At 30.3% G+C, this 22,026-nt stretch overlaps 1 protein-coding gene across 1 annotated transcript in view; it reads left to right on the forward strand.

The window, feature by feature from the left end:
* Positions 1-3,259: 3,259 nt before the first annotated feature.
* Positions 3,260-22,026, forward strand: part of LOC118186917 (uncharacterized) — a 38,226-nt gene continuing 19,459 nt past the window's right edge. Inside the window, exons 1-2 of the mRNA XM_085822978.1 lie at positions 3,260-5,278; positions 9,004-9,111. Of these exons, the coding sequence (XP_085679104.1) occupies positions 3,510-5,278; positions 9,004-9,111 (1,877 nt within the window). The 5' untranslated portion in view covers positions 3,260-3,509. The remainder of the gene's footprint in view (positions 5,279-9,003; positions 9,112-22,026) is intronic.

The following is a 22,026-nucleotide window of genomic DNA, read 5'->3' on the forward strand; positions in this document are numbered from 1 at the left end:
CTTTCTGCGTTGATTCACTTTTCAAACTGCTGCCACCAACTATTACAGTCCTGTATTATATTTAAAGAAATTAAATAATGAAGCATCTACATAAATGTATGTATGTTTCTCCCATTGTGATAAAACAACGGTACGTAGATCCATCAAATTTTGAATAACGTAATTCTCCAGCGAATATGGGCATCTGGAAGCCCTAATTTGGAATTTGCTCAACGATTTCAAAGCAAGGAATGACAACACTGTACGAAAAAAAAAAAAAAAAAAAAAAAAAAAATTATCTCTAGCGTGCCAGACTGTGTATCGGATATTCGAAAGATATGCTCATTTTAGAATTATTTTGCGATATTGCTGTTAAACTGAATTTTATGGCTAAGTGAGAAGAACATGACATTTCTTAAATAAAAATAATGCACAAAACTTAAGGAGGAAAAAAAAAAAAAAAAAAAAAAAAAAAACCGCGCGCCTTTGGGCGTGATGTAAAATCTGAAAGCCTTTAGATTTTTTTAAATATATATTTTATTAATTAAAAACAAAAATTTGTTAACAAAAATTTGTCAGCGCAGCTTCATTTCAAATTAAATTTATCTTGAATTTAGGAAGAGGAAAGATTTAAAAAAATCAAGGAATCTTGCCCTACTTCTCCTAAAAACTCAATATTATTTTCGCTAACAAGTAATCGAAATCGAATATTCTTAATAAAATTTCATTAAATATTCTTCAATTATTCAACTCAAAACTGCTGGAAAATATTTTAAGAAGCTGAGATAATTAAATGTCCCTAGACTGCTTTTGAGTCTCTAGATTACTTCATGCTTTTTAATCTTTTAGGTTTTTGTTGCAGGCTGATTCTCGAAAAAAAGAAAAGGCTTCACAAAGAAGAAAGAAGATTTACTTGGAAGAAGCATGGAGAGTAATACAGAATAAAAATGAGTCTGTTTATTTCTAGAAAGGAAGATTTTATCTACATTCCCACAGTAATTTAATGATGAACATTTAAGGTTACCCCTAAACCCGATAACGTACATGTTATCCCATAAATGGAATTTATATTTATTAATTACTTATTAAATCATGAATAAATACAAATTATTAACTTTATTTATATTTTAAAATAAAATCATGCATTTAAATAAAAAGTGGAAATAATTCGCTATATTTTCTGAAAAAATAGATAAGAGAATAAATTTGACTTTTTCTCTAAAAGTTTTATATTTTATCGCTTTTGAGTACTTGGAAGTATTTATATTTTTTCCCGATGTAGTTAGGTTTAAAAATTTTAAATTCATTTGATTCTGCCATTTTTAAAAAGACCATTTTAAATATAGGATATTATATTTTCTATCTTTAGTTTCTGAAGGATTAATTCTTTAAGTAATAGACTTGCTTATTTTGAAATTGTTTCAGACGTTAAACTGAAATGTGCATACCAAGATCAGTTTGCAACTTACCTTTATTCTAATGACTTTTGTATTTTTAAATATGTGTTTCTTTTAAACTTTATGAAAAATGTATGTAAACTTTTCACGGTTCCAATCAGTTCACAGTTTTCCTTTGCAGTAGGTTCTTTAAAAGGAAAGAGTAAAAGCAAAACATCGCCCCCGGGTGGGTTCGAACCACCAAGCCGAACGCGCTAGCCGATTGCGCCACGGAGGATACGCGAAGGTGTTTCTCGAAATAAAGTAGTTTCGTTCAGATCTTGTCTAACACGCACTACATGTTTATTATTTATTTTTCATGAAAAGTCGCTTAATAAAAGCGTTTGCCAGTATATGCGTATAATAATTTCTGTTTTATGTTCCTAAGCACAACGGAGCTTTGCTTATCAGTGAAAGGAACAAAATTCCTCTTTATTACAATATATACTCGTATATTTTTTTCAATAGGGTTACTGAGAGAATATTAAACATTTAAACACTTTCTAACTAAGCAAAATTATTAAAAGAATAAGTGCATATTCTTCGATTCATGTTTTTTCGGCAGCTATTTCTACATTGCATTTAAGTAATAAAATAGTCTTAAATATTGATGCAATATAATATGTTACGTCTCTTTCCCCTAAGCCACACTGGTGGTTGTGCTATCATCAGAACTATGATTTAATTTTAAATATTTCGAACGATTTTAGATAATACAATGCACATGAGAACTTTTTGCGTAAAGGAAAGGATGCATTCGCGGACGACATATTTCCATTCCATTTACTGCTGTTATACTGGGCCTAGTCTGCGTCTCGTTGAGCAAAGCTCAATTAATCCGGGCTCCTGGGTCTGGGCTCCTATCCCAATGTAATTTGAGAGGAATTATCCTCGGGTCTTTATAACAGTAGGCAGACGAAGGGTGTAAATAACCTTTTTATTCGTTCACAAAGAATTGGCAGTTGACACCATTTGGGTTTACATAAGTCAGCACTTCTGACTTAACTTAAATAAGTCATGTTTAATTTAAAAGAAAATTTGATTAGACTAACGGCTCACAGGATAAAGTAAACGCGCAGAAAGGCTCTAGGTCGTAGAAGCCAGCGCAAAAAGCTTAATGGCTGGAAGCTCTGAACGCCACAAAAATCAAATCGCCATTAAGTCGCGGTAACAGCGTGGACTCAAGTATGCGAAACACGCTCTAAAATGAACTTCGTTTAAGTTGCATTTCTTTTTCCCTTAATCTGAATAAACCGTTTAAAATTTTATAGCGTTAAAATTTTATAAAATTCCGTTTAAAATTTTATAGCAGTACTTATTATATACGGGACGCCGTCAAATATTTAACAATAGAGCTCAATATTGAAGAAATAATTGTATTTCAATGAATATAAAATGTACAATAAGTTTCAAAATAAGCATATTTATAATATTTTCTACGTAAGGTGATTTAATAAATGTTGGCTAATTTTTTGGACAAATTAGTGTCCGAAAATTTTTCAAATAGTGTGAAAAGAGTAATAACATCTGGCTGCCGTTATACAATTTAGCAATAAACAAGCTTTAAATAAAGTATCAAAAAAGGTCTTAATTAGGTTAAACGTTTCAGTATGAAGAGATGAAAGTTTTCATAGTTAAAATCTGATTTACACTTAGACCTCGAAAAATTTTTTGAGTACTTTAATCAAAAAAGAAACATTAAAATCAAGCAGTGCATCATAAACAGCATCAGATGTTCGGCTGCTGCCAGTTTGATAAGCTTTTGAGCATTGCCAAGGCAACCCAATCTCGTAGCACGTTATCTGGCTGCAAGACCTCTCTCAGGCATTTTTCACCACCAGACCCATTGTGGAATTCATTCAGGAGAGCGGCAAAGTACTGCGCAAAATGCAATAGAAATCCAGCATAAAATATATCCGTATCTAGATAACTAACATTCAGTGTTGCCTACGTGTTGCGCAATATAACTTTCTGTGACAACAGACCTGGTATCAAATAATCCGAAGCGCAGTTAAACATTCTTTGAATATAATTGCGCGGAGCGTTTAGCTTTCATCTGTGTGTATTGGTTCCTAATCTGAATAGAAAACGAAAATGAACAAGGAATTTGAAATGACATGGATTATTGAAAATTTCAACATGTGTCATCATTCAACGGGATTCAGTCTTCGAAGCCCGACTTTCGTGTTGAGTGCTTTGCCCGGAATGATGTGGTGCCTAGATTTATATCCTCGGGGTGAAAAGAGTAAAGAGTACATAGATGTACTGATTATGAGATGTGATGATCTTCCTCAAAAATGTGAAATAGAATACTCACTTTGCACCATGGATAAAGATGAAAACCCTATACAAAAACAAAAAAAAGAGAAGCATACATTTGAAGCCGGAAAAGGGTGGGGATGTAGTAGCTTTTTCGAAAGAAAACGATATCTTAACGACAAAGACAATCTTGTTATAAACTGTGATTTACGTGTTCTTCAAGTGCGTGATGATAATGACCAAAAGCACTTACGGTATGATTTTATGCGTTTTCATTTAAATGAGTTATTCACAGATATAACTTTACGTACCAGTGATACAACTTTCAAAGTGCATAAATGTCTTTTGAGTATACGATGGCCAGCACTGGTTGAAAAACTAGATAAAACGAAAGTTGGCGAAGAGTTTTTTGATGTCGAAACATCTGTATTAGAAGCAATAATAATTTACATTTATTCTGGGCTTCTAATCTGCAATAATTCTCAATTAATCTCCGAAGTATTTGCAGCTGCTGTAAAGTATGAGCTCTCAAATCTCAGATGTAATGTGTGCTTACCTGTTGTGAATTTCAAAGCTCGGACACGCATCAATGCAGAAGAAACGCACTTTATTTGGAAAATTCCCAGCTTAATCACGATGTCCAATAATGCATCCATACACAGTGATGTTTTTTCAGTAGATTTACTGGAGTTTCATGGCTGGAAATTAAGTTTTCACTTGCTATCACGTTCATCTGAAAGTGCATCTTTCGATATTTTCCTTTGTAAAGTGTATGGTGACAATCTGAAGCCTATTTTTGTAAAAAGTAGAATATTGTGCAGTTCATATTTCGACATTCAGAGTGAACATCTGTTTCATGCAGATGTAGAATGGAAATGTGCTGATGCGTGTGATGACTTCGATGACGATCTACTTCTTGACTGTCACTTCACTTTTACAGATGTGGGTGAGATTTCGGAGATTACAAGAAGGAGTTTTTTTAGAATATCGTCCAGCTCTGAATCTAACCAGTCTTTCGAAACTTATCATCAGTGTGTCGATTATGTCAGTGATGATCTTCGCACACTTTATAACACGGGAAAGCTGTCAGATGTTCAATTTGTGGCTGGTTCCGAAATATTTTGTGTTCACAAAGTTGTTCTCTCTGCAAGATCACAGGTTTTCTCCAGAATGTTCGAAAACGAAATGGTTGAAACCAAAAGCAACACAATTAACATTCAAGACATTGAACCTGCAGTTCTAAAAACAATGCTTTATTATATGTATACCGCAGACTTGGATCAACCGCTGAAGGAATGTGCTTTTTCTTTGTATGAAGCGGCGGATAAATACGGTATTTATATTTTAAGGGCAAAATGTGCTTCGTTTTTAAAATCAAATCTTACTGTAAAAAATGTGTGTAAAGTTTTATTGTTGGCAGACATGCATGACGATAAAAAATTGTGCAAGAAGGTGCAGGATTTTATAGCTGCTCATGCGGTGGAGGTTTTCGCTACAGATGAATGGCCAAATTTTGTGAATATGAGACCTAAAACAGCAGCAAAAGTTTTGCAGCAAAGTGTTGTTGTGCTATGTAATGATTCTAAAAAGAAATCGAAGAAATAGTCCCGTAAAATCAAGCAATTAATTTTATGTTCATACATTTCACTTTGACATCTTCCCTTACATTTTGATTCAGCTTTAATTTACAAAGGAGAGAGTGATAGTATTTTTTTTTAAATAAATTGAGTATTGAATCGAATCCACTCAAGGTAAATGGTCAGTCTTATTATTATTATTATTTTATTATTAGTAGTATCATAAAAACAAGTGTACGCCTAATGTGTTTGCTTTCCAGCAGCCTTTTATATTTTTAATTAGTAAAATCCAATTTAGAGTCTAATTGTATCGTTTTTTACGTACAATTTGCGTATTTTGTTTAAATCTTGACTAACGAACAATCTATTCGTAGCCTTTTAATAATTACTGATAGTTTTTCGTTTGGAGTAATCAAATGAAAAACATTTATTCTGTAAATTTCAAATGCATGTATTTGAAATTTACAGAGTCCAAAACATGACAGTTTTAAAAAATCGATTCCGTATATTTTATTGTAATTTAAAATAAAATCTAGTGGATTGTTTGTCAGATTCCTATATTTCTTTATTATGTGTATTCATTTATATGTATGTTCATTTATATACATTTCGCAAACACTGGAACAATATGTAGTGTAAAATTCGATTTTGCCACGTTATCAATTCTATTTTATTATTTGCATAATTTTAAATCCTTAATTTAGCAGATTGTTTATTGGAATCCTACATTTTTTAATTTTGTGTATTTAACGTTTTGGCAAAGTATTAAAAGTGCTTATAATGCTGTGAATAAATTCTGCTTATTGTATCTAAATGTTTGTAATTAACTGTGTAATATTTCAGCTGAACTGCATATGATTTGTAAGTTGACTGCGTTCTTAATAAAATACGGTCGCCCATGAGCATATTTGGAGTTGCTGTGCTATATAGTTCAGGCATACATTCTTCCCAACACTAGGCCAATATGTAGCCATAGAAATATATTTTATTACGTTAACCGTTATATTCAACTAATTTGCGTAACTCATCTTCTGGAGTTATTTCTCAAATCGTTTTGCTTGGACTTGAATAGAAGAATTTTGTGATTTATCTTGACAAAACAATAGTATAATATATATTTTTTTTTTGCATTCTTTTCACATGAAACACATATTAGTTATGTTTATGACCCCCAAAATATATTTTTGAGTGCATATGTGTGGCAAAACTTTTAGGGCGAATGCATGTTCTCATGTAATAAAAGTTCCTCGTGATTCAAATTGCACTTAGAGTTTGGAATTACAGATTGGCATATTAATTACATATAATTACAATGATTTATTTTTTATAACGTACACTCATTTTTTTTAAAGAAGGGTCATGAAAAATGCATATATGTAATCGAAAGTATAGCTAAAGTATTATCAAAAGTAAGAAAAATCTGAAATATCATTTTAGATTTTTCTTATGTGAGACAAAGAGGAAGGGAAAGAATGGGAAAAAATGAATAAATAGGATAAACGAATGGGAGAAGAGTAATATGCATATGAATAACTCAGAGAGAGCTCCGTTTATTAAATTAACATTACTGACTGCGGTATATTGTCGTACTATTATTAGCATTTTACCACCAAAAACATGAAAGAGCTTTTCTAACGCCTTATGATTACATACCCTAGTGAAACATGGTACTTTTAATATCTATTTTGTAATTCAAGGCAAAATAGCTTACAATGGATAATAATTATGGTTTATATATATATAAATAATAATGGTAGAATACATATTCTACCTTTTACTCTAAACACTTAACTCATGGAACTTCGCTTCTATTGTTTTAAATTCAAATTGCGTGTTTCATGTCTCAAAAGTGTGACTTAGGATGTATATTAGATTTATATATAGCTTGTCCTAATATAAATATTTTGACGCAAAATAGGACTTTTTCTGAAATGACATGCCAGTTGTTTTTCCACATCTCGATTCTATGTCTCAAATTATGTCTAAATATTAAATTTTGTAAAATTTGGTGAGAAATTTATAGAGACATTCAAAATTTATTTTGGCGCATTTTTTTTTTACTTTGCGCCAAGAAAAGTTGCCATTTTCACATTGCGCATGAGCGGAAAAAAAGGCGCATCGTTTCTACTTTAAAAAATTTTAACAAAGTGCCTAAACCACATTTGATGTTATTATTGCTTTCAACAAATATATTAAATTTCAAAACGGGCCAATATTTGAATTTACGTATATCTCCGGAAATTTTGAATAAAAATCTCTAATTTTTTGCTGGTATGCTTAGAAATATATCTACTTTAAGATGATGTAAAAACTTTATAGGTTGTAATTCCAAATTGTTTTCGAAAAATTTATAAAAATTATTTAAAAATGCAAATTTAAAAAATAAATCATAAAATTAGGCGAATTTTTTGGAATGAACCTAAATTTCAAAATATGAAAGGAAGAATCAAAAATAACTTTAATAAAAAAAGATATTCATAAATATATATCAAATTCAATTAACATTGAGGAGCTAAAATTTTGAGAGCTATTTTTTTAAAAGCTTCTCGTGCGATTTTCACAAAACTTGGCAGTTTGGCATATCTCAGTCGTAGAATTGAAATATGGAAAACATTTGGCATGCCATTTAAGAAACAGTCCGATTTTGTGTTAAAATATCTACATTAGGACATCACTATCAATGAATCTATACATATCCTAAGTCGTGCTTTCGAGACATGAAAAACGCAAGTTGAATTTCGTCAATCGGCCCAGTAGAACGGGAGAGATAGCTCCGTATTTTTTTTTCGCAGTGTACATTGGTGTTACCGTGTGCTGAGGATGTGTTACAAATGTTGTATTACGAATATGCATCTTTTTAGCTTGCGTTTTGGAAAAGGAAACGGTAGATCGAATCCTAAATTGCTACTAATCATATTCCTGAAAGATTTTCGAATCTCAGATCTCTGAACAGATTCAAATAACTAGGTAAAAAAATTTATCAAGACTTCCCCAGTATTTTACCTTCTCTATCTTATAGTGTAATTTAGTTGTTACTTTCTATCTAATGCTCGACGAAATCTGTTACCGATTTGTGTTCTGTTTGTGAAAAAAACGAATTTTATAAAGATTATTTCAGAAGTTTTTTACTTTCTATTTTTAATTAATAGTTACACTGTAATTAAAACCTTGTGTTTTTTGTTAAGCAATTGTAATGTTTACTTGCCGCACTCAAATCATGCCATTTTCTGTACAGCCACCAATATCTTCATTTACAACTGTTTAAATACTTTAAAAACGGTTTCTAACAAATTACAGACTTTACCGTTGCGTAGATTTTTTTAATCTCCTGTAAACGTACTAAAATAAGTACCTGATGGCAACTAAACCAAAATATAAAACCAGTCAGAAACAAACTAATTTTTATAAAAATTTTCACAATTTTTTTCCATTATTCCAAACAGAACATTTTATTATTATATTTAATAATTTCTACATAGATGCATAATATTTTAATTTTCCTTTCTAAAATTATAAATCTGGAAATTGATTAAATGACTTAGAATAAAATGGAAATTTCAGAAGCAAAATGTTTTTGCTCCTGAAGAGGAGTCTGATGTGTGTCTAATTAAATTCTAATGAGGACAGCTTTTTTCCCTAACGAAAATCTGAGTTCCGTGTACGAGATTGGATTAAGTGTGTAAGCCAAGGTACACTCTGTAACATTTTTTACATTTTTCAAGAAACTAATATTTTAATTAATGTCTCTTTAGCCCAAAAGGGACGTTAGTCCGAATGAGATACGGTAGTCTATGTCGAAACTCTTTGTCGTTGTCAGATTACACCGGCACAAGAAGAGTACATGCCGTCGCAAAAGACAGGCAAATACCGCTAAAGCGTAATTGAAATATGTGATAGATTTTCACTACAATGGGACGAATCTACGGATAAAAAAAAGCACTCGCAGTTAGAGTTACGGTGAGAATGGTATTTACTAATATCACTGTAAACAAGATATACTGAAAATATTACTCATGAAAGAACGAACAGTTAAAGATATCTACAATATATTTTTAGCATAAGCAAAGTCGGTAGATACAACTCTGGAAGCTTTCGGCGATGATTGGCAATATTAATATATTTATTGTCCTCTGCGAAGAACATAAATACTTTTCAAGCTTTATGTTGCATTAATGTATGATACACCATGGAGTTTTGCATTGTAGAATACTACCCTTCGGGCACGTCAGTAGTATTGGCCCCACTGCGACGGCGGAAGTGACGTCATGAAAAGAGGCGTGGCCAGTATCCAGAGGGGCCTGGAACCGGAAGTGAAGACACCAGCACTCAAATTCTATTTTTAACTTTCGCAAATTGACGTTTACTTCCACAAAAGTGACTTTACATTTTCCTTTTACTTTTTATTTTGCAAAAGTTTTTTTTTTTTTTTCAAATTTATTCCTTTTCGTATTTTTACTTTACTTTTTTATATTTAACTTTCTTTTTTTGGTTTTACAAAAGTAATATTTTGTTTTTCCGAATTTATTTTTTTCCTTTTCACTTTTTTATTTTGCAATTTTTTTTTTTTTTTTAAATTCTTTTTTTGTATTTTTACTTTACTTTATTTTATTTTATTTTTTTTTTTTTTATTTTTTTTTTTTGTTTTTTGTTTTACAAAAGTAATATTTATTTTTACAAATTTAATTTTTCCTTTCCCCTTTTTATTTTAAAAAAAGGTGTTACTACATTTTTAACATTATTTTTTTACAAAAGTAATATTTAGTTTCATAAGTTTAATTTTTTTTTTGAGTTTTTTGTTTACACAAATGCAGATTTTTGTTTTTTCCCTTATGCATTTTACTTCCAAAAGTAAATTTTATTTTTTCCCCTTTCCTTTAAATTTTTTTTGTTACATTTTTATTTTACCCTTAAATTTCCCCCTTGTTTTAAATACAATATCATGTTACAATTCCATTTCTCCAACAGTAAACTTACCTACATTTCTCCGTCTTTGAAATTTTAAGCTGGAATTTACATGCATATAACTTCACTAGTTAATATTTTCTGTAACTTTAAACCAATATACACAATGCTCATTCTATATAGTTTAACTGGAATACTACATTTCTTACTTTTTTACTACTAAGTTGGAGATACTCAGAACCTTTCCTTCTAATGTATTGTACTAACTATTAATGACTGTATTAACGTTTTGGCCACCTATACAAAACTTTGTTGATTCCCTTTCACACGTCTTACTTTTATTCAAAGGATTCACCAAACTATACTAGACAAATGTAATTTTTACACTTTCCATTTACACATTTACCCTTATATATAACTTCTAAAACAAATTCATACTGTATTTCTGATTCCTTTTCCCCAAAAAAATTAAATATAGACTTATACAAATTTCTTTATTGTAAGACCTACTGACTTTAAACAAATCTTAAAAGGAGCAATAAATTTTCATAGTATGAACTCCACTCAGACCAATGCATGGAGCATTTCTACTCAGTTAAGTTTAAATACGTACCAATAGTACTTCATTTCTTCTTATTTTACTCTACAAACATTTATACGTATATATTCAGAACACTCCCTTTTATTCAGGGCCCACCAGCGGCCGAGCGGTAAAATCGCTGAACACTGGTAGTTCGGTCCGAGGTTCGAATCCCGCGAACGGGCTGGCTGCATGGGTGTTTTCGTGGTTTTCCCCATGTGTAACGTATATACGAGCCAGTTTCCCTTAGAAAGTCCTCCACGAAGGCATCCCTCCTCTTAGGCAGATAGCCCTAGTGTGCTTTGCCATAATTAAATATACCACCACACCACACCCTTTTATTCAGTAAGATTCATTTATACTACTGACACAAATTTTGCTAACTCTTTGAAATATTTTACAAAAATATCTTGTATTTTCTTGCGCACATCCTACTTAAATCACCAAACATACACTGAACCTTGATTTTTCCTTCATGTGAAAACGTCACTCGAATTCTTAATTTGATTCACCATTTACCGCAAAACTTTATAAACACTACTATATTTGAACTTATCATAGCCTTACTCTCTTAACAAGGTACAGAAGATTGAATTATATTTTAACTACGGAGAAGAATATCCACATTGTAACGTATTATTTTAAATTTGAATTATAGTCCCATTTTATGAAGGAGAACTTAAAGTCTATAATACACATGGAATTAATATTCAGCCATTGAAATGAAACTTTATCGCCTTTTTCCCAACTTGGAATATAAAAATTTGTTAACTTGGAATATTTTTAACGTATTAATTGTAACTTAACTGAAAGGTACCCATATTTTACATTGTCAATAATTTATTTAGCACTGAACTCTTACAGCCTTTTGAGAACGAAATTTAATTTATCATACCTGACAAATGACTCCTACATAGTTATGATACATTACACGAAATATTGAGTAGAGTTCCAAATAATGATCTAACATAGTAATTAACATAAAAGACCTAACACAAATAATTTTAAGATAGAAATTTCAAACTGACATTGCTTAATAATGAACTTTTACAGCTTTTTTGACATTTAACTTCTCATAGATAGTAAATAAAATTACACACAAATAATTATACAATATAGGTAATAATGACAGAAAGTCCATATAATGATCTACTATAGTCACCAACTTTAAAAATTTTAACGCATTTTTGATATGTCATAAGAAAGAACACACTTTTTTGAAAAGCATTATTTTAATTAAACATTGGAACCACGCAGTCCTGCGCACATGTATAACACTTTTATTTATCATGAGCATGACACATAATAAGTAAATAAAATTTTCACAAAGTACGAAACACATTTATCTTTTAACTGACTGTACTCTTAAGAAAACTGCAGTATGGAATGCTTAGAACACTCAGTGCCACAGTTCCTCATTTCCCCACGCATTGATCAAAAATATACATGTACTTTAAAATCAGTTAAACAAATTCAAATATTAGTATACAAACAGGAATACTTCAAAAATTAGATAAAAGAGAGGTACACAATGAACTTGAGTGATAAATACAGAAAAGCATGTAAGGACCGAGAAAAAGATGTATTCGGGGAGGACTTTTTAAGATAAACTTGCTCAATTTTTGCACATGGGTTAGATTTTGCATTTCAGATTAAGGAAACATTCAAGATAATTCCTGTATAACTAGGGATTTTATTCACACTTGTTAGTAATGTAATTTATTAGAACAATCGCAGATATATAGGACAAGTATGCCATTTCCAAGGAAAACAATTTTCCCACGCCAGACTTTAACAGTGAAATATAAAATGGAATAAGAAAATCCCATATTTCCAACAAAATTAGTATCTGAGTAAGCAAAAACATGAACAAGAAACGAATATTTTTTCTGAAAATGTTCCGAATGGGATAAGCCAGGACTAATTTCATGAACAGAGCATGAAAAATAATGATGAATTTTTAATTTTACTTTGTCTGTAGTACATTTACTTATGCTAAAATCTTTCATTTGGTTGACTGTACATTTAGGCACAAGTTGATAAACCGAGTGAATTTGTGTTTTAAAGCTTCAAATTCAGAAATAGTACAACTCAAAAGCAAAAAGATTAAAACGACAAGAGAATGTACTGTAAGCAAACAATCGTGATAAATGACTTTTTTTCGCTGATTTCCATGAGTTCCATAGATCCGTAGCAAAGTTTTAATGCACTGCATATGAACTATTCTTTCAAATATATTGCGATCACGGTTTTCCATTTACATAGACGTTAAAGAAACATTTCATGTTAATTTACCTTTATTCATGAGATTTATCTATGTATATACTTAATTTTTGCATTTTGTTTACAATTATAATACCGAAAGAACATAAGAAAATATTTTTCTTGAAAATTTCCATATTTTTTTTCCCAAACGTTATTTCTTTCATAGCTTTGAAGTAACCTATTAAACACATAGTTATCTTGTACTACCCAGACAACCGTTGGTTTTGCCAATGTCTGAGTCACAAAGCTAGAGAATTTAAGTGATATTTTATCATTGCGGAGAACTTCTTACTGCGTTTTTGATGAAAATTGGCCGAATTTAGTAGTTCATTACCGATCTAGGAGCCTTTAACTATTTCTATTAAAAAACAAACACACTCAGAAAATTATCATCAAGATTTTCCATACAGATATATTTGTCTAATTTTCATGCCATTGCATTTCCAATAAAATATGATTCATTGCCACATAATTAAATGTTTGTTATTTTTCCCGCATCCGAATGCTCATTACATATTATTTAACAAAACTGCAAACAAGTTAAATGAATATTTCCTGAAATACTGAACATTTCATTTCGGAAAGTTTGCATGAGTATTTTCATTTTGAATCGTTTAATATTTCTTTTCCTGCATCCCAAGCAAATTTTGAACATAAAATTTTCAGTTTTGACGAGAAAGTTAATTGCGGATGGCTGTGATGTTTTCGTGTTTTCATAAACAATTTTTGTGGAGTACCTTTTCGATAACCTTTTGAACACTTTGAAGATTACCACTTTTACATTACTGCCACTGCAAATCATTGAGTTTTCAAATATTTTCCTATTTATCGTTTACAACGCTTCGTAAAGACTTGGAAACCAGTTTTTACTAAATAGTTATATTATTTGATTTAATAATTGTGTTACACATTTAGAAGATTTAACAACACTACTACGCTGAACCAGAAATTAAGAAAAGAAATGGAATTTTTATCTTAGTATACTATAGGAATAGATTAACTTTCTCTGACTTAGAAGTATTCGAATGTAGATAATGTAGATAATGGAGACTTACGTAGAATTTACAATTCTACTTAGCTTTTGTAATAGCAAATATCAGGTGCTCGCTTAAAGTTTTAGGAAACTGCCGGCATGTTTCCTCCGCAGGAACAACGTTTTATGAAAAACTGCCATATAAATTATTTTGAATAATTACCGTCCAGATTTTGTAGAGTACTTGATCTTCATTATTTCTTTTTTTAGTAAATTTGCGTTTTATATGCTATTTCATTCCAAAAAGTAAGCTTCGAATAGGATGAATATTAGCACATTCAACTGAATTGCCTATATCTGAAAAAAATTTCTTTTACTTCCAAATTTTTTACCTTATATCTGCATAACCTGCATTTATTCCATTCGTCTTCCTATTACTGATGGGAAAAATTACATTTACGTGAGATATTTGGAATACTGAAGTTCATATGAATGTTGAATAAAGAATATGAATCCGGCATTCTGTCATAATTGACTAATACTCTGAATAATAAAATTTTAAGAAAACATCAGCTTCATTCACGTGAATAAAATAAATACATTCTCAAAAACAAACATCAAGAAAATCTTTCACGGGTGTCAACATAAACGATATACAAATATATTTTTAAGTATTTTAATATTTCATAAGCTGAAGGTAAACCAAAAAAGTATCGGGAATTCATTAGCATATGTTCAAAGAGATAAAGCAGCAAAGATAAAATAGTTTCCAATAGCAAAGAGAAAACAGTTTCGAAATGTCTAAACGACAACCTAGAGCACACTCTCAAAACGTTTGCGAAAGGACAATGATCTCACAAAGACATAAATTTTATGGAACATGACATTATTTAAAAATTTTCGTTCGAAATTTTAGTTCTGATATAGGAAAATCCACATTAAATAACTAAATGTGGGTATTCGAGTACATGTTTGTAAAAAACAAATATATCAATTTTTAGGAAAATTTTGCATGTTTTCTATTTGGGTAATAATACTTTTAATTTAGGAACATTTTCTATACTGAACATATGTGTCTACGAAATTCTTTGGAAAAAGCGGAAAGTAAATAATCATTTCGATATTTCTCTAGAAATCAAGTGTTATAAATGAACAACGATTTAAAAATTAACCAAGAGAACAACGAAGTACATATATAAATTATTTTGCTAATCGGTTATGAACTTTTAAGTAGGATATATCCAGAATCTTCAAAATTAGTAATGAAACGTTAAATTTAACCCTTGAGATTTTACTAAAGAAGTCTCTGTAATAGTAAAATGCTGGTTAAAATTGTGCTAACAGAAGGGGAAAAAATGCCTTTTTTAAAATATTCGCATGATATGTAATAAAAATGAAAGCATGGCTCCGGTTCAGCAATGCAATACAAGTTGTTAAATAAAAAAATTTTCTAAACTGAGTTTTTTGTCACGTACGAAATGTATTGAAAGAGCGAAAATTAGTAATATATTAGCAGTGGACTAGGAAACAAATTTTCAAAGATGATACTGTTGTATGAAAATTAATCAAAACGTATAACACGTAAACATCTTTCTTCGCAATAAGTTATGAATGTTTTCGTTTCAGTAGAATGAAGTTAGAAAGTACAAATTTGGTAATGAAACACTCATTTCAGCCTTTAAGATTTTATTAAAAGATGCAATAAACACATTCACTTGAAATGTAATGCAGTAAGTTAAAATATAACTCATCAATGCAATATATTAGGTATGTACGGTTAATTATCTATTTCGAATATGACAGAGCAGAACCTTTTGAGTCAGAGAAAAACCATGTTCACAAAACAATGGTTCTTGTTTTCTTAGTAATTCAAATCAAAGCGTTGATGTTTCTTATGAAGATGAGATATTTTTAGACATGTTTCTAATGAAATTAGTATATAAACTTATTTTAAGAAATAGTCTTTCGGAGAAAAATCTATGACAATGCAAGTCAGTGATCGTGGTGACTTAGAGAAAATATTCGAAGTCTTATTATTATTTTATTATTCAGAGTATTAGTCAATTATGACAGAATGCCGGATTCATATTCTTTATTCAACATTCATATGAACTTCAGTATTCCAAATATATCACGTAAATGTAATTTTTCCCATCAGTAATAGGAAGACGAATGGAATAAATGCAGGTTATGCAGATATAAGGTAAAAAATTTGGAAATAAAAGAAATTTTTTTCAGATCTAGGCAATTCAGTTGAATGTGCTAATATTCATTCTATTCGAAGCTTAATTTTTGGAATGAAATAGCATATAAAACGCAAATTTACTAAAAACAGAAATAATGAAGATCAAGTACTCTACAAAATCTGGACGGTAATTATTCAAAATAATTTATATGGCAGTTTTTCATAAAAAGTGGTTCCTGCGGAGGAAACATGCCGGCAGTTTCCTAAAACTTTAAGTGAGCACCTGATATTTGCTATTACAAAAGCTAAGTAGAATTGTAAATTCTACGTAAGTCTCCATTATCTACATTATCTACATTCGAATACTTCTAAGTCAGAGAAAGTTAATCTATTCCTATAGTATACTAAGATAAAAATTCCATTTCTTTTCTTAATTTCTGGTTCAGCGTAGTAGTGTTGTTAAATCTTCTAAATGTGTAACACAATTATTAAATCAAATAATATAACTATTTAGTAAAAATTGGTTCCCAAGTCTTTACGAAGCGTTGTAAACGATAAATAGGAAAATATTTGAAAACTCAATGATTTGCAGTGGCAGTAATGTAAAAGTGGTAATCTTCAAAGTGTTCAAAAGGTTATCGAAAAGGTACTTCACAAAAACTGTTTATGAAAACACGATAACATCACAGCCATCCCCGCAATTAACTTTCTCGTCAAAACTGAAAATTTTATGTTCAAAATTTGCTTGGGATGCAGGAAAAGAAATATTAACGATTCAAAATGAAAATACTCATGCAAACTTTCCGAAATGAAATGTTCAGTATTTCAGGAAATATTCATTTATCTTGTTTGCAGTTTTGTTAAATAATATGTAATGAGCATTCGGATGCGGGAAAAATAACAAACATTTAATTATGTGGCAATGAATCATATTTTATTGGAAATGCAATGGCATGAAAATTAGACAAATATATCTGTATGGAAAATCTTGATGATAATTTTCTGAGTGTGTTTGTTTTTTAATAGAAATAGTTAAAGGCTCCTAGATCGGTAATGAACTACTAAATTCGGCCAATTTTCATCAAAAACGCAGTAAGAAGTTCTCCGCAATGATAAAATATCACTTAAATTCTCTAGCTTTGTGACTCAGACATTGGCAAAACCAACGGTTGTCTGGGTAGTACAAGATAACTATGTGTTTAATAGGTTACTTCAAAGCTATGAAAGAAATAACGTTTGGGAAAAAAATATGGAAATTTTCAAGAAAAATATTTTCTTATGTTCTTTCGGTATTATAATTGTAAACAAAATGCAAAAATTAAGTATATACATAGATAAATCTCATGAATAAAGGTAAATTAACATGAAATGTTTCTTTAACGTCTATGTAAATGGAAAACCGTGATCGCAATATATTTGAAAGAATAGTTCATATGCAGTGCATTAAAACTTTGCTACGGATCTATGGAACTCATGGAAATCAGCGAAAAAAAGTCATTTATCACGTTTGTTTGCTTACAGTACATTCTCTTGTCGTTTTAATCTTTTTGCTTTTGAGTTGTACTATTTCTGAATTTGAAGCTTTAAAACACAAATTCACTCGGTTTATCAACTTGTGCCTAAATGTACAGTCAACCAAATGAAAGATTTTAGCATAAGTAAATGTACTACAGACAAAGTAAAATTAAAAATTCATCATTATTTTTCATGCTCTGTTCATGAAATTAGTCCTGGCTTATCCCATTCGGAACATTTTCAGAAAAAATATTCGTTTCTTGTTCATGTTTTTGCTTACTCAGATACTAATTTTGTTGGAAATATGGGATTTTCTTATTCCATTTTATATTTCACTGTTAAAGTCTGGCGTGGGAAAATTGTTTTCCTTGGAAATGGCATACTTGTCCTATATATCTGCGATTGTTCTAATAAATTACATTACTAACAAGTGTGAATAAAATCCCTAGTTATACAGGAATTATCTTGAATGTTTCCTTAATCTGAAATGCAAAATCTAACCCATGTGCAAAAATTGAGCAAGTTTATCTTAAAAAGTCCTCCCCGAATACATCTTTTTCTCGGTCCTTACATGCTTTTCTGTATTTATCACTCAAGTTCATTGTGTACCTCTCTTTTATCTAATTTTTGAAGTATTCCTGTTTGTATACTAATATTTGAATTTGTTTAACTGATTTTAAAGTACATGTATATTTTTGATCAATGCGTGGGGAAATGAGGAACTGTGGCACTGAGTGTTCTAAGCATTCCATACTGCAGTTTTCTTAAGAGTACAGTCAGTTAAAAGATAAATGTGTTTCGTACTTTGTGAAAATTTTATTTACTTATTATGTGTCATGCTCATGATAAATAAAAGTGTTATACATGTGCGCAGGACTGCGTGGTTCCAATGTTTAATTAAAATAATGCTTTTCAAAAAAGTGTGTTCTTTCTTATGACATATCAAAAATGCGTTAAAATTTTTAAAGTTGGTGACTATAGTAGATCATTATATGGACTTTCTGTCATTATTACCTATATTGTATAATTATTTGTGTGTAATTTTATTTACTATCTATGAGAAGTTAAATGTCAAAAAAGCTGTAAAAGTTCATTATTAAGCAATGTCAGTTTGAAATTTCTATCTTAAAATTATTTGTGTTAGGTCTTTTATGTTAATTACTATGTTAGATCATTATTTGGAACTCTACTCAATATTTCGTGTAATGTATCATAACTATGTAGGAGTCATTTGTCAGGTATGATAAATTAAATTTCGTTCTCAAAAGGCTGTAAGAGTTCAGTGCTAAATAAATTATTGACAATGTAAAATATGGGTACCTTTCAGTTAAGTTACAATTAATACGTTAAAAATATTCCAAGTTAACAAATTTTTATATTCCAAGTTGGGAAAAAGGCGATAAAGTTTCATTTCAATGGCTGAATATTAATTCCATGTGTATTATAGACTTTAAGTTCTCCTTCATAAAATGGGACTATAATTCAAATTTAAAATAATACGTTACAATGTGGATATTCTTCTCCGTAGTTAAAATATAATTCAATCTTCTGTACCTTGTTAAGAGAGTAAGGCTATGATAAGTTCAAATATAGTAGTGTTTATAAAGTTTTGCGGTAAATGGTGAATCAAATTAAGAATCCGAGTGACGTTTTCACATGAAGGAAAAATCAAGGTTCAGTGTATGTTTGGTGATTTAAATAGGATGTGCTCAAGAAAATACAAGATATTTTTGTAAAATATTACAAAGAGTTAGCAAAATTTGTGTCAGTAGTATAAATGAATCTTACTGAATAAAAGGGAGTGTTCTGAATATATACGTATAAATGTTTGTAGAGTAAAATAAGAAGAAATGAAGTACTATTGGTACGTATCTAAACTTAACTGAGTAGAAATGCTCCATGCATTGGTTTGAGTGGACTTCATACTATGAAAATTTATTGCTCCTTTTAAGATTTGTTTAATGTCAGTAGGTCTTACAATAAAGAAATTTGTATAAGTCTATATTTAATTTTTTTGGGGGAAAAGGAATCAGAAATGCAGTATGAATTTGTTTTAGAAGTTAAATATAAGGGTAAATGTGTAAATGGAAAGTGTAAAAATTACATTTGTCAGACATAGTTTGGTGAATCCTTTGAATAAAAGTAAGACGTGTGAAAGGGAATCAAAAAAGTTTTGTATAGTTGGCCAAAACGTTAATACAGTCATTAATAGTTAGTACAATACATTAGAAGGAAAGGTTCTGAGTATCTCCAACTTAGTAGTAAAAAAGTAAGAAATGTAGTATTCCAGTTAAACTATATAGAATGAGCATTGTGTATATTGGTTTAAAGTTACAGAAAATATTAACTAGTGAAGTTATATGCATGTAAATTCCAGCTTAAAATTTCAAAGACGGAGAAATGTAGGTAAGTTTACTGTTGGAGAAATGGAAGTGTAACATGATGTTGTATTTAAAACAAGGGGAAAAAGTTAAGGGTAAAATAAAAATGTAACAAAAAAAATTTAAAGGAAAGGGGAAAAAATAAAATTTAGTTTTGGAAGTAAAATGCATAAGGGAAAAAACAAAAATCTGCATTTGTGTAAACAAAAAACTCAAAAAAAAAAATTAAACTTATGAAACTAAATATTACTTTTGTAAAAAAATAATGTTAAAAATGTAGTAACACCTTTTTTTAAAATAAAAAGGGGAAAGGAAAAATTAAATTTGTAAAAATAAATATTACTTTTGTAAAACAAAAAAACAAAAAAAAAAAAAAAAAAAAATAAAAAAAAAAATAAAATAAAATAAAGTAAAGTAAAAATACAAAAAAAGAATTTAAAAAAAAAAAAAAATTTGCCTAATAAAAAAGTGAAAAGGAAAAAAATAAATTCGGAAAAACAAAATATTACTTTTGTAAAACCAAAAAATGAAAGTTAAATATAAAAAAATAAAGTAAAAATACGAAAAGGAATAAATTTGGAAAAAAAAAAAAAAAAAAAAAAAAAAAAAAAAAAAAAACCTTTTGCAAAATAAAACGTAAAAGGAAAATGTAAAGTCACTTTTGTGGAAGTAAACGTCAATTTGCGAAAGTTAAAAATAGAATTTATGTTTGTGAAAAATTGATAAATTTAATTAGAATGAGAAGAAAACAATTAAAAATATCTTAATAATAAAAAAATTAAACTGTGGGAAAATCTTACACTTAAAACAGCAATGAATAAAGTAATGATTAAAAGCCAAAAGAAATCCTAGCCGTTGTGTAAAAACAAATGTGTGACGCGGTTTTCATGTCAAAGCGCATGCGCAGACTTTCAGCCTCATGACATTAAAGGTTATGTGCAATTATTAAATTACACACAGAGAGGGATAAAACAGTTTCTAAATACTGTGATATTATCTGCTGTTACTGCTGGTATCCCACTCATTTTCCTCTGCCTTTTACGTAGCGTATTCGGAAACTAAGTACCGTTTCATTCTAGCGCCGTCGCAGCGCTGTGGTAGGCGTCCCACGCATGCGCACTAGTCTTTCTTGTTCACTAACTTTCAATTGTCGCCATTTTGTTTGCTCTATGTTGTGTTTTCAGTTTGCTGTGCACATTCAAAATGTTTAAGACAATTAGTTCTCCCGCTGACTGTGAGATTCGTGCCGTGATTAAATTTTTGAACGCGAGGAATGTTAAACCGGCCGAAATTTATCGTCAAGTGACAGACGTTTACGGTGAATACGCGATAAGTGATGGAATGGTGAGAAAGTGGGTAAGAATGTTTAATGCAGGTCGAACGAATGTCCACGCCGAGGCTCGGAGTGGTCGGCCTTCTGTTGTCACCAATGATTTGGTAAGGAAAGTTGATGAAGCAATTCATGAGAACAGACGCTTCACAATGGCAACTCTTTCAGAGGCATTTCCACAAATTTCACGTACTGTTTTGTTCGAAATTGTGTCTGACCGCTTGAATTATCGCAAACTGTGTTCCCAATGGGTTCCAAAAATGCTCACTGATGTTCACAAAACAAAGCGACTTGGTAGTGCCCTGACATTTCTCACGCGGTACAGTGATGAAGGAGAAAACGTTTTAAACAAAATTGTGACAGGTGATGAAACTTGGGTGTGTCATTTCACACCAGAATCGAAACAACAAGCGATGGAGTGGAGACACCTTCATTCTCCGAAAAAACAAAAGTTCAAAGTGACAATATCATCACAAAAAATCATGTGCACTGTCTTCTGGGATAGGAAAGGCGTTTTGCTTACTGAATTTCTTCCCAGAGGTGAAACCATTAATGCGGCACGATATTGTGAGACTTTAACAAAACTATGGCGTGCCATTCAAAACAAACGAAGAGGAATGCTCAGTAAAGGAATTGTGTTGCTC

This window comes from Stegodyphus dumicola, chromosome 8 (assembly GCF_044657685.1).
Source record: "Stegodyphus dumicola isolate Sdum_Otavi_A_Nest chromosome 8, ASM4465768v1".
Lineage (NCBI taxonomy): Eukaryota > Metazoa > Arthropoda > Arachnida > Araneae > Eresidae > Stegodyphus > Stegodyphus dumicola.